The sequence below is a fragment of the Pleurodeles waltl genome, chromosome 3_1, assembly GCF_031143425.1.
Source record: "Pleurodeles waltl isolate 20211129_DDA chromosome 3_1, aPleWal1.hap1.20221129, whole genome shotgun sequence".
NCBI classification, from domain to species: domain Eukaryota; kingdom Metazoa; phylum Chordata; class Amphibia; order Caudata; family Salamandridae; genus Pleurodeles; species Pleurodeles waltl.
The window spans coordinates 667,402,515-667,417,164 of NC_090440.1; the positions used below are offsets into that span (position 1 = coordinate 667,402,515).

The 14,650-nt window shown below is 40.7% G+C and overlaps 1 protein-coding gene across 3 annotated transcripts in view; it reads left to right on the forward strand.

Moving 5' to 3' along the window:
• The window catches only part of SIRT3 (sirtuin 3), a 76,039-nt gene extending 63,295 nt beyond the window's left edge, over positions 1 to 12,744 (forward strand). For 2 of the 3 annotated variants that reach the window (XM_069223209.1, XM_069223207.1), the window contains exons 6-8: positions 6,542 to 6,703; positions 8,357 to 8,569; positions 12,008 to 12,744. In XM_069223209.1, the coding sequence (XP_069079310.1) occupies positions 6,542 to 6,703; positions 8,357 to 8,569; positions 12,008 to 12,037 (405 nt within the window). In that variant the 3' untranslated portion in view covers positions 12,038 to 12,744. The remainder of the gene's footprint in view (positions 1 to 6,541; positions 6,704 to 8,356; positions 8,570 to 12,007) is intronic. The other variant, XM_069223210.1, reaches the window with a different exon arrangement.
• The last annotated feature ends 1,906 nt before the right edge of the window (positions 12,745 to 14,650 follow it).

Sequence of the window (14,650 nt, forward strand, 5' to 3'; positions counted from 1 at the left end):
GACAGATGAAGAAAAGATGTACTGGCTTTGAATTGTCACACATATAGAAAAAGCTATATTACAGACTTGTTGTAACCACCCGGTCCATGATTTATGATCAACTAATAGGAATATGTTAGGTGTTGAGATGTGTACACATATAAGAGTTATTCTGAGACAATAGGGTACTTTACCATTATCAGTGATTAATTTCTCCCAATCTCCCCTTCTTCCTTTTGGCTGAAAAGGCTAAAAAGGTTTATATTTAGAATGTGAATATCTATTTAGCAAGGTCTGAAACAGAAAATACACTTCTCTGTTCGCCTTTCTGTAATTGCATACAATATTGATCATATGATAGCCTGCGGAGCAGGTTATAAATGAGGCAACAGGACAAATTGGTGGGAACATCAATCATGAGATGTTCAGGATGAATTTTGTCATGAAACAAATGTTTTCATTGAAAAATATATTTTTCTCATTGACTTCTTCTATTGTTTCTTTAAAACTGTGTGTGAAACCGTATAGTGATAGTTCCTCGCTTAACAAATGATCAATTGTCATATTCATTCCCATTTTTTATCTTTACTGTCATCTTAATTTGTTTGTGTGTTACTATGTACTTTACAAATTGTGCAGCATTAATTAATTTTGTTCACCCATTGTGAGTTGATATTAAGTAACTCCTCTGTTTCAGTAGTTCTCAGGGGGTCATGTGACCAGTTTGATCTTTTTAAGTCACCTTCACGAATGTTTATGGTGAACAGTAGAAGGCTTTGATGCCGAATTTTTTGTAAGCAAAATGCATGTTTTTTTAAATTTTAATTCTACCAAACAAATACATTTTTGAGGTGGAAATACTCACATTACAGACTTGGTTGAACTGCTGTTTTTCTCCTACAGACTGCGTGAAAATACAGTGGTATAGCGTCTTACTGAGGGGATGTACTGTGTAAGAGGCAAAGGGAGCTGAGCCAATTAGTATATATATAGATGTTGTTTGAGATCTTGGTCAAATGGTACTTTACCTGAATTGTAATTGTGCAAAGTAGAATAATTATTGCTGTTCTCCCAATGCATACTGTTTATCTGCTTTTAATGACTTATGTTGTCATTACATGATCGATTACATTTTACTACTCATGAGTATCAACTTGAGCAAATTGAGCAGGTACTTCACCAGAACTTCAATTGTAGAATGGAGCATAAAAATTGTTATCCTCTCAATCTATACTGTATATTCCTTTGTGTATGAATTGGATTCTTACTCTGATTGATTGAAAAAGATCATGTTGGCATAGAGAGAATTATTTGTTTTCAGGCTCTATGTGTGTGTGTGTACATTTGTAAGAAATGGTGTGGGCAAAAAGGAGAATGTTCCTTTAAATAGGTGTTTTGCACTGCACTATGGGTTGGCCCAGTCGAAGGCTCTTACCGAAACGCGTGGGCCAAGATTTCCTTGTGGCACCTCGCACTTTGCACTTTATATTTATGAAATAAAAAACACTTTTCAATAGCAAGTTTATCTGTACTGGTTTGTGCCGTCTCTTGGATTTGCCCAGAGGTGAAGGTTGTGTATTGGGGCAGGAATCCCAGGAGAAAATCATGACCAATGCGGTAGTTGGACCGTTATGTTCTAAGTGATGTTGTCACCTAACTATAACGTCTCTTTAACCTTTGTTTTTTTCAGTGAATTTCTAAGATCTTTTTTTAATGTAAAGTAACATATAATTAAATTCCTAACTATAACATCCCTTTAACCTTTGTTTTTTGTTATATATATATATATATATGTATGTATATATATATATATATATATATATATATATATATATATATATATATATAATATATTTATCTAGTGTACATGAAAATACACAACAATGGTAATAGCATATTATAATCTGGGCACTGTGTCAAAATCATTTTCATGTGTACATTTTTTAACAAAAAATATTTCATCAAAACCAAGATGTGAGGAGTTAATTTGTGCACTACGGTAGAATCACACTATAGAGACCCTGTGACTATTAGAAGAGTTGTTTCCCGGTGTGACGTAATTGTTACATGCAATCTGGGAGGTAGTAAAACGTGTTTTTCCATTGGCAAGGGTGCTGTACTGTGGTAATAAATTCGACTTTGACTTTTGGATTGTGCTGATGAATATGTGAATCGGGACAAATTTATTTTCACTTTAATGGCATAAATAAATATAACTCGTACTTGATAACGGCTTATGTACCACGTAACTGTTGTACGTACAGCATTTCTTGTTGAAATGCTTTTTCTACTGCAGAGAAAAATAAAATAATGAGCTGGTGGGTTACTGAAATTTCAATGTTCACCTGTATTATGTTGTGTCCTCTATGATTGGATAGGCAGTGGATTACTGACTGTTTAGTTTATTGCTTGTGTGAAGAGTCTAGTCTTTCTGATGGTCTTTAGGTCTCAATTCCATGTGATCTGTGCGACTCTATGATGCTATGTGCCAATTTACATCTAGACCCCTCATCTTCAAAGGAACAGGCATATAATGTTTGAACGGTTGTGTGGAATCTTCCTGGCAACTAAAGGGGGCTGATATAGGCTACACCAGCCTACCTAACTACCCACTCAGTACTAACCAGAAATGTCTGCAAAGACCAGAGAAGTCTGCCACATATTGCTGGACACCTGAAGTTCCTATGTAGTCACGTATCCTTTACAACAGCATCCTGTTATGAGAAGGGCTTGCCTTCAGAACAGCTTCCGGAGGTGAGCCTACCCTGGGCAGTGGACAAGGTTAAACATCTTGACATACATACTACACATTGTGCTCAACGGTTGTATGAATCAAATCGAGGCAGAGTGATATGCAATTTGCGTCCCTCAATCAGGTTCTGGAACAACCTTATATTGCCCCTGATGGGGAAGATAATAAACTGGTGATCTTGCCTCGTTGTCTTTACGTCCTACAGGGCACTATTTATTTCCTGGGGGTGTTCCTGGAAATAGACTCCCTCTTGGTGGAACCTCTGTAGGCTGGTGGGAGATGCAGAGTGGGCCTCAACGTACCTGTAAAGAGAATGGGACAAGGGGGGGGGGATGGAAGTCCCCAACCTGGAATTGTATTATCTTGCAGCCCAACAACAGCACGTTGTACGCTGCCTAGATGATGACTCCAATTGGTAGAGATCATTATTTTGAGGGTACACGCAATGGATACTGGGAAAACTGTTGACTTGGGGACGCTCCATTCCGGATAATCTTCTGTGCTTGATCCAAATGATGGGCAGACTGTGAGATAGAAGGGTTCGACGGGTGATTGGACGAGTCCCATACGCCCCAGACTTGGATAATACACCCATTTGCTGGGATAGCTGACTACATGACAGTTGATAAATGGCAAGAGGGTGGATGTATAATGTTGTCAGACCTCTACACTGTGGAATGCTTTATTACTATACAGGAGGCGATGGAAACGTTTGGTCTGGAAAGGGTTTAATTCCTCCAGTATGCAAAAATTGCAGCCACAGCCAGACAACTGCAGCCAACATTCTCTGAAGCCCGTGAACCTTCACACACAATGATGACTCTGTTAACTATGGCAGGTGGATGTAGACTCATAACTCATTTGTATGGGACCCTTTCAAGAGATAAACAGATAGCACCAGTACTTGTAGAGGAGACATGGCAACGTCTCTGTGAAAAGCCTATCACTAGCACAAAATTCATACCGGGGTGTGTAGGGCATCCACCTGTGCGAGATTCAAACAGATACAATATAACATTGTGCATATGGTATACCTCTCCCTTAAATGATTACATTCCATCTACCCCAGCAGGGACAAGCGCTGCCCCGATGTGGAGCTGTTGAAGCATATTTGTTACACATCTTATGGCACAGTAAGATTGTGGTACCATTCTGGGTGGATGTACTCTGCCAAATAAAGTATGCGACAGGTTGGGACATGCCGAGGCAGATTACCCAATGTTTGCTGGGATTGCTCCCCGAAAACCCAAAAAAGACATTGAGTAGGCGATATTCATTACTGGGACTTACGGAACCAAAGGGGCGAATTACAATACGACGCCTGTAGACTGGAAAACACATTTAATTGAACGAGATGGAGGCGGAAGAGGAACATATCAGGCGATGGCTGGGGGAACAGTTACCCAGGTGCTTCTGGGCCCTCTGTGGAGGACTTGCCTGATGTTGGGGACAGAAAAGGTGAGAATGAAAGCATAACCCCGGCGGATGAGATGAGTGTACCTGACCATGACTGAATAACCTCAGATATATTTATATTACTCTTAGTTGACTGTGGAAGTATATACATGCTAGGCAGTAGGAAACTAATAACAAAAAGCATACTACTTATCACTACACAATAAGATGACTGAAGACACCGGGGGAGCGGGGCGGGAGGATGGGGGAATGTCTATAATAACATTTGGTTTAGCTCAACTTTTAGAACACTTATTTTGTGATGATTGTAAAATGCCGCTCTTGGGAATCTCTGCAATGCTCTTTAATTGATATGCGATAGTTATTATCGATCTTTATTTTCGAGCACTAGAGTTTCTATGGTACATACTAACCTGTATTATAGTTATCCTGACAACTACTTCTGGCACGTGTTTGCGTTTATTGAGTGGAGGTGCACCAATAATAGTATTGCAGTGTACTGAGATGTATATTCTTAAATATTGATAAAGAAATATGTAAAAAAAATATCCTATTATGAGAAATGTGAGTTTATAACAGTGCATCGTGACAAATCTTCTTAATTGACGACTCATAATAGAAATCATATAAAAGAAAACTTTCACCATAAACGAAATGGCAACGCTTCCCACATAGGCTGAAAGCAAAGAAAACATACTTCCAATGACACACCCACACGGTGTAGTGTGCTCTGCGTGAGAATACATGCTTCAGCGTCCCGCATATAAATAGCAAGCTAAATAGAAATACTACAGTGCAATACACATTCCATACAAATAATGTTGTTTCTTTTCTACAGTTTTACATCCTCCGACTGTACTCTATCTAAAACAGCCTCATCCCTCTATACTCTTAATGCTCTTGATTGTTTCTCTGTCCTTTCTTTCCGCCGAATGACCTTCTCTTTACCTTCCATCCACTGCATGGCTCCTCTCTGAGTGTAGCTTACTCAAAGTAACATGTCTGTCTCCCTTGTTCTCTATTATTGTTTTTCTGCCAATTTCCCACCCCTCAGTTCATAGATCACAGCTTCTCTTGCTTTGAAACCATGGGCCTGATGTACTAACACTGGACATACTGATTTCCTAATTGTGATTCTCTCGGAATCGCAATTAGGAAATCAGTATTCCTAATGTATGAAACTTCTTTGAGTTTCATTAGCGATTCCTAGTGGGTAGCAAATAGACCTACCTCATGAATAATAAAGTCGCAATTTGTAACCCATTAAAGATTGCTTTTTAATAAAGCAGTCTTTTTTTAATATAAATGCAGCCTGTTTTCCTTAAAGGAACAGGAAATGCATTTCAAAAAGAAAAATGAAAAGTTTTATTTTTATTTTTTAAGAGCAGGCAGTGGTCTGCAGGACCACTGCCTGCTCTTAAAATTTATTTTACAAACATTCAAAAAGGGGAAAGGGTTCTTTAGGGACCCCTTCCCATTTTCTAATGGGTTGCCACCTACTTGAAGTAGGTGGTAAAATAAGAATGTTTTGCGACCGCATTTCGGTGTGTAAAACATTTTTACATTCCACTGTGATTCGGTATTAGGAAGGGATGCCCTGCTCCTCCCTTCCCCTCCTCTCCCCCTGCACGTACACTCGCTCAGATTTCTTCCGACCTTAACTCCTCTCTTTTTTCTTTATATTTTTAGGTTCTTTTTTTTTCACTATCTTTGTTTTCTGCCATATGCTATAAGCCATATATAGTGATTGCTGAGTATATAATGTTTCCAAACTGTTTGCCTAAATAAACAAACAATATTGGTATCGTTAACATGTAAATTTAACAGGGAACATGTTGAAACATGGAAACAATTGAGAACTTTGGTAAACTTGCAAATAACTGTAACTTTCTTTATTGTCACTGTCGATATAATACAATAAATACATTAAAAAAAAAAAGGAAGGGACGTCCTGAACACCCCCCTTCCTAATCACGAATCATTATGTATTCGCAATACCAAACTAGGATTCTGTAACATTACCAAATCGAAATTTGTACTGAATACATACCAAAATGCATTTTTCTGGTCGTAAATGGCCAGATTCTGGAAAAATGCATGATACATCTGGCCGCATATCCCAGCAGCCTAACAATATTTAGTCTGCTCAAGTTTTTCTACTCATCCCACCAACCACTTGCATGAATTTACAAAACTCCCACTGATGATCACACCCAACTCCTATGAATTTAATCTTCCACAGAATACTGGAGCAAATGCATGAAATGGTTTCCTTAAGAGTACAAGTCTAGGTCTACTTCTAATCCAGAGTAGCTCTCCACAAAGTGCTTCATAGTCTTGTCAGGCCCAGTGGTGTGTGCTGGTTTCTTATTTCAGTTGTTATTCTTGTTTCAGTTGCAGATCCTGAATGGCGAGATTCCATACTGTTCTGTATGCCGTGGCCTTATCAAACCTGACATCATATTCTTTGGCGAGGAATTGCCCAGGCGCTTTTTGCTGCACCTGACTGATTTTCCTCTGGCTGACCTCCTCATCATCATTGGGACCTCGTTGGAGGTGTGAGAGAGGGCTGCATCAAACATAGGGGTGAAAGAGGGTTAGAAGAAGAATGTCTTAAACAAGGGGATTTCTCTCATACTTCCAGGGTCAGTTCTTAAGACCTGCCCAGGAGAGCAAGCCAAGGAAAGGACCAGATTGCTGCATACAACCAAAATGCGACTGGTACCAAAACGTGTCACAGTTTTACTTTGTTCTTAGCTTCAGGGGAAATCAAACCATAGTGCTAAAGGTTTGTGTAAAATCAGTAATGCAATGTGCCTTTCTAGGATTGAGGGAAGGTCCCAGAATGACATAAAAAGAAAACAGCAAAAACTCCACATCTAGCGATATACCACAAAAGCATCCTACTTGAGCATGCCCCTAACCATTGATGTATCTAAAATAGAGACTTATGAAAACACCAGGAACCTTCAGTCTTTACCAATATAAAGATGGAATCATAGGCTACTTTTGGGTAAATTGGGGGGGGGTGACTTGTGGATAACGAGACCTTAGATTGGTGTCTGTGGGTGCTGGTGGTGTCACGGAGCTGAAGTATGTACTTAAATACTTTGCAATTTCTGGCTGAGAATGAGGCAGATAGGGCCGAACAAGGTTCACTTAGGATTTTCCTATAACATCTCCCTCATAAGTCACTGAATCTCCTTTAGTCAGGTTTAACTTCAGGAAGAATCCAGTCTAAAACGAGAATGCTGGGGCTGCATATTAAGTCTCCTGTTTTCACACTTAGCCATGTTTAGCTACAGCACCAAAGTGTGTAACAGTAGTTTCTGGAAGTCCTGCAAGGCATGGATCTACGAGTTTAAAACAAAAGCAAGCATCCAAGTGTAAAGGAGGCTCTGACTTAATTCTGCCTTGGTTACCTCACGGACAAGAAGGAGTACCAGGCAAAACAAATTATATCTCTGGAGGTACTGATCAGTCTTTGTCTCACGTAGGGTGATCATTCCAGGGCAATCCCCAACACCTCATTCCTGTCTCTTTCTTCTCTTCCACTCTCCATCTTGCACTGATCTGCCTCCACCTATATTTTACCTGATCTCCGTCTGACTCCTACTTAACATATGCTTCAGCATCTCTCTTTACATGTATGTATGTTGTATTTGTAAAGTACAATCCTAGTCAGAAAGCAGCAGAGCGCTGTGCAGGGTGAAAGGTATTGACACATTGGGAGGTTCGCGGTAATCTGAGAGTGGAAGTGGTCTGTACTGCGTTATGGTGTAGTGTTCTTTAAAGAGATGCATTTTCAGCTCTTTCCTAAATTGGAGCAGCGTTGGGGCTGTCCTGGTGGATGCGAGGTTCAGTTCCAGATCTGGGTGCAATTAAATGTATTTTCTTTCTCTTTTTCCGTTTTGCTCTTCTTTGGAACATTCCCACTCACATTTTCTGAATTTCTGTTCTTCTTTCCCATTTTTGTGGTAGATTTGCTCTTCTTTGGAACATTCCTCTCACATTTTCTGAATTTCTGTTCTTTCTTCCTTCCAATGTTTGTGGTAGAGTGATAAATAAGTGTGCACTCTCACACTGTCGCCTTGCTTTCCTCCTACCCCTTTCTTCTCCTTCTTAGTTTGGAAGCATTCTTAGACAGTTAATTTACCAATGGCATGCCCTGCAACTTTCTTTATTCCTTTATTCATTCTTGTGCTTCAGGTGGAACCTTTTGCTAGTCTGGCCAGTGCAATTCGTGGCTCTATACCACGGTTGTTAATAAACCGTGAACTGGTGGGACCATTTGCATGGCCAACCCCGCGGCACCAAGATGTTGCAGAGCTTGGGGATGTGATCCAAGGTGTGCAGCGCTTCGTGTCTCTTCTGGGATGGACCGACCAAGTGCTGGATCTCATGCAACAGGATGTGAAAAAGGTACTTTTTGGGTGATGCTTTACTGTGTAGTTTAAATGATTGTGGTAAACAAAAAACAATGAAGGGCTATTGAGGAAAGGGTTCTGAATTCCCACAGATAAGAAATAGCTGAGAGTTAATCTAACCTGAGACGCTTTTTATATCTATTGTACCTTTCTTCTCTCTCCCAAATAGCAAATAAAAAACACCTCACATTGCTGGGGACATGTTGAATCTCCTTTGGAGTTATATGGAAGTTTGTAACTGGTGATGGGTAGGTCAACAGAAATTTATTTATGGTCACATTGTTTTGTCATAAAGTAGTTTAATGCAGTTTGTCACCATACAAAAGCACAAAGGTGGAATTGGGTGGTGGAAGTTTGTTAGTGGTATACAGTAACACTAATAGTGTGAGCAAAATAATTTTAGGGTGTGGAGTTTGTCATGGTTGCACAAGAAAGAAATCTCTATGAACATTCTACTTCTAAGGCACTGCTTCAGTCTATTGTATTGTGTTGTATCTACATAGCACCTACTACTCCTGTGTGGGGAGCTCAGATCTTGCCTGCACGTGTAGCACACCACCTGGTTTGAAACGTATTGCATTTAGTTTAAAACCTATGTGGGAAGGTTTTTCATGTTGTGTGTGATAATGACCACAAAGTTATTGTGTTGTGTGATGATGAGCTTAGTGATGTGTGGATGAAGACATGAACGTTTGAGAAGAAGATGCACACTTCTGTTTATGGTATTCAGTTCTGCAGGTTACTTTCTGATAATTATGATTTCCTTGTGGACACAATTGGGTTTGCTGGTATCAGCCCAGGATCTGCCACTATCAGATAATATGGACCTGAATAGACATGGGTGTGAGATGGAGAAGGGTCAGAGATCTGCTAGGATGAACTGTGTTACAGTCATTCCTTTTTTTTAATGTCATTATAAGTTAGCAAGTGAGGATGGGAGTATGTATTTGGTCAAGAACTGCATGTGGGGACTATATTAAAGTCCTATAGTGGCCAGCAATATGCAGTAGGTCTATTCAGTCATTACATGCCTGTCCAGTCATTGTAAAGTGGTAAGATGCCATGCACCAGTAGTGGTACTGGGTGAAAGATGTGAAGATGTGATTTGAAGTGTATTTATCTTATGTAATTATAGTGTAAATGTTGTAAATGTTTATCATGCAGCCTGATTTAGTTTACGGTTGGCTGCGATGCCACTGATTGTTGAAGTATTAGGAGAAACCAGGAGATGAAAAATACCCATACGCAACAAATCTTCCCCAAGGAAGGGGTGTCTGAGCAGGTTCACTGGTAAAGATTATTCCTCTCACTTGCCAGGACACGTATTTTCAAGTCTTAAGTGTTGGCTGGTACATCTCATTCTGGGTGGTGAGCCATATCATGCAGATAGCCTAACTGCTTTTTATATTCTTTCCTTATGCCTGCATCCTTGTTAGGATATGTTGTGTGGACCAAATCGCGATTGCGGGAGGGGTCCAAGAGTCCTTCTTCTCAGTGTGGTGTACTGCAGGATACTGTTCCTTAGTTCTTGAGCTGATCTGTGGGCTGCTGTGCCCTGTTTTAATTGAGGATAGGCAGATAACACAATTATCTCAGAAATAACCAGGTGTTTAGCTCTCTCCTGAACTCCTTGATGCTTCAGCTCTAACTGGCAGGGACCTCCAGAGCCTGTCTGCTTGGACCATGATAGCTAATACTCCTATCAGTTTCTTATTGTAAGTCGGTATGATGATCTGAGGTGCCAGCCTGAAATGTAAAGGTTTGTATTGTTTATATTTTACTTGGGAGGCTTTGTGGATGATGCAAAGTGCCTTGAACATTGATCATCTGCCAGAAGCCAGTGAAGTGTTTGTAGGAGTGGTGTGATGTGTTCCCTGAGTCAAGGTGGAAGATGAGTCTTGCGTCAGTGCTCTAGATCCATTGTTATTTGTGTATGAGGAAGCAAGGTTGTTGAGTGCTAGGTGGTTGCTAGTCATACAAGTGTCTATGGCTGGAGGTAGACCTGTTTTGACTTGTAGAGGCTTCCTGGGCCATCAAATCTTAGGATGATTTGCCTATTGCCCCATTTGTAACACATACGGTTAAATGATTACAACAGGTTTGGTAAGGGACTTAGGTAGTTGCTGAATAGGAGAAGAGAGATAATGGATCCCTGAAGAAAATTACAATGTTGTGTATGAGGGTGGATGTGAAGAGTGTTAGGCATACCAGACTTTTCCTTTCATTGAGGTAGGCGGTGCCACAGGAGTAGGTGGGCTTTTAATATGGTAATTATAAAATTGTGTTATGAAAGAATTTGTGTTAATAAAATATGTTTCATCATCACCACCACCATAGTAAAACTTTGGCATATCTCTTAAGGGGGGGCTAATACATTCTCAGGACTAGACAAGTTATGAATTTGCAGTTATAACAAATGTAGGACATTCCAAGGGATGTAAACACTGTATGAAGCCAAACACATTTCCCTCTGACCATTGTACATAGTTTTTATACAGGTACTTCTTCACAGAAGTATGCAGCTTACCCTTCAATTTGGGCAGAGTGAGGAGGACGCCTGGAATGTAAAATGGAGAATATAGCATGAGGATTAAGTCCACCTACAATACGAGTTGTGTTAGACTAAAGAAATATGTTAGGTCAAGGTTTGTTTACAACATCTGCATTGCTTATTGTGGCTGCTAGGGTCAGATCTCCTTCACTTCCTAGTTGTCCAGTCACAAGTTTCCCCACATCATGCTTCTCCCTGTTGCTAGTCACAAGTCCCCTCTCCTTTTTCCAACCCTGAGTCTCCTGTCTCCTGGTATGCTTCTGTTTCCAGTTCTAGGTCTCCTATATCTTGATAAGCTCCTTTCCCCAGTTCTAGGTCTCATATCTCCAGGCACGCTATTGTTCCTAATCCTAAATCTCTAACTCTAGGTATGCTCCTTTTCCCAGTCCTATTTCTCCCATCTATAGTTATACCACTTTTCCCAGTTCTAGGCCTCCCATCTCTAGGTATGCCACTTTTGACAATCTTAGATTAGGTCTCCCTGAGTATGCTTTTCTTCCAGCCCTAGTGGGACCTTGCATTAGGAAGCTTGGTGTACAGTCAGATCTCATCCTAGAGATCCTTTAAGTTCTTAGGATCTCTTGACTCTCCATCCTCCAGTTGATCTCATCCCTAGTGACCTCATGAGCTCTTATTCCTACTGATCCATTTGATTTTTAGGAACTCCTATCCTGTATCTGCCTCTGGTCTCCAACCATCTATGTACCTAGTCATTCCTTTGGTTTTGGGATCCTTAGTCGCTACTTAGCAGTCAGCCATAGTGCTCTCTCGCTGTCGTTGGGCCATTGTTACATCAGTTACTTCTGATCTGTTGTAATCCCATAGATTTCACTTCTTTATTTGTCACTAATGCACTGATTTTGATATCACTTAAATCTGTAGGTGGATCAGGAAAGTGAGAAAGTATTTTGACTCAACATGGTTTGAACTTGCACATGGGGATTTAAAGAGGAAAGCCAACGTGGCAAAGATAAAGTTACCACATTCTTCTCCTCTGTCCTCCACCTATCATCATGGCTATTTACCAGAAAGGTTCCTCTGAAAACTGTAAGAGTCCATGATCACAGTAGAGGATTTAATGTGATATGCAAAGAAAGAAAACAGTACACAATCTTCCACCATCTACCAACTTCCTTCCTTCTCCAATCATCACCTCTTGTCCTTATGTGAAAATGTGGGGATGGAGAAGGAGTGAATGCCTGACCACAGGAAATGGGAAGAATTCCTGGCAGATTGATGCTTTTAAATGGCAGGTAAGGTTGGGCGGCAACTAGGGACTCTACTCTAATCGTTTGGATCATTTTCATCTGCTGAAGGTTCTCCAGCACCCCATTGACCTGACTGGCCTCTGCCTCCGAGTGATGAACTTTGTCCTGCAGTGGCATCTGACACAGCAAAAAACTGATGAAAATGTTGCAAAAGGCAAACCAAGAAAATGAGAGTGACACTGAAGTACGTTTGCATCGAGGGATGAGCGCCCATTGCCCTACAATGTCCGTAGAGGCTTCAGGCTCATGCATTTCAGGTTGGGAAGATAAAATGGAGCCCAGGTATTTTGTATCTTTTGTTTACAATAGTGTACCCAATGAAATCCATGTTGATTAAACAGTTCAACATTACTTTTGTTTTTTCGTTTTTTTATCATTTGAGACATCAGTGCTTCATTAACCTTGTGAGATATCCATGTGATTAAGTGCTCCTTGTTTTCCGTTGTCATATCAGACTCCCCCACTCCTCAAATTCTGAAATACTGTTAGCTTTGTAGGAGAAGAGAAAATGAATGAGTGGCCTGTTGCTCAGAAAGATAGCCATAAGTAAAGGTAATTATAATGTCTTCTGCAGCATGGGATTGTTGGGTCTTCAATTTCCTATTGGAATTGTAGTCCATCCATATTAGTATGCATGATTCCCTTTTGTTTGGACCTGTTTAAAAAAAAAAGTAAACATATAAAGCATTCTCCCAAGCAGGCAACCATACCTGGTGACTTAAAATGAAATGAATTAAATAAAAGCTGCCTACAGGGAAAAACATGCTTATAGTTAATGTATTTGCATGCAGTATCATTTCCTTTCTAGAATTGCAGGCTCAATGTTCTGAAGAAGCCAGCAGTACCTGTCAAAGGCAGGCAAGCATTGGGTAATAAGGGTATAGAAGAATAAGCTACAGAGCTAAATGTATGTCCAGTATGAAGCAAGATAGACTTTCCGCAGAAACCCTTACCTACCTTCCTTGTATCTTTCAAATTGTGTATACACTGCGGCAAGTCTCTTATACCTAAGGATCAAACAAATGAGCACCATAAGAGAACATGACCACATCCAGTAATGGAAAAAAAAATAGCAGAAGAAACACATAACCTGCAAGAATGTGTTTACAGCTTAGGTTAGCGCTGTTATGGATGTCCATATGCATAATTGAACTCTAAATAGTATGGTCCTATGACGGTGGGTACCCGTGACCGAGATTCCTCACCTTGTGACTCTCCTAAATTGCCAAACTGGATGCAGAAACTCCTGTGATAATTCATCTGCGCCTACATGTGGGCACCTTTGACCTCCGTTGCGACTCCATCCCACCTTTTGACATGACCCTAATTTGACCCTGGAAAGGCTAAGTAGTTTATAATTCTTTTATTCATGTTATCTTTGGCCTGGCAAAGCTTCGCTGTGGGCACTGTCATGGGTTACTTATCAGCACTTTGAAGCTATCCTTCATTTGCCTCATTATTCAACATCTTTTGTTTATTTTTTATGTGTTTATTTTCTTATATAGCTCAGCATTACCAGGTAGCGTTGGTACACTGCAGCATTACAAGGTGGTATTAGCATGCTTCAAAGGAAACTAACCATTGAGGAGGAAATTTCAACCTCTTACATGTACCTTTAACTATCAGTACACAGATGAATAAAAACAATTGTTCCAAATGTGATCATGTGCAAAATAAGACCTCAATCCAAGCTAGAAGTGTGCTAGCAAGAGGGATGACAGGTAACATATAAAAGTGCCAGTGAGTGAAAAATCATTTCAACGTGTGAGAGAAGAATGATTAATTGATTATAGCTGAAGAGCAGGAACAATGGGCATCTTCCAAGATGATATTCTTGTGTTTTGAAGAGATCTGGATGAGCATGACAGCACTCTTAACCGCTTAGGTGCGGGCGTCGGCCACTGGCCGACGCCCACACACCCTCCCTGGTGCGGGTCACGACCAGTGGCCGACACCAGGAAGGGCATTAATAAATCCTCGGGTGCGTCGCACCCGAGGATTTATTTTTTATTTTTTTTCCCCCCCCGGGAGACACGGAAGCTACCGTGTCTCCCCCCGCCCCCCACCCGCCCCTTTGTGACGTCAGCGCGCCGCGAGGCGCGCTGACGTTGCAAAGGTGTTTTCCCCATGAAAGCAGGAAGCAGCCTTGCGGCCGCTTCCTGCTTTCATGGGGAAAACGGCCTTTTTCACATTCGGGAAGGCCTCGTAAGAAAGGGGAGAGTCTCCCCTTTCTTACGAGGCCTTCCTGAAAGTGTTT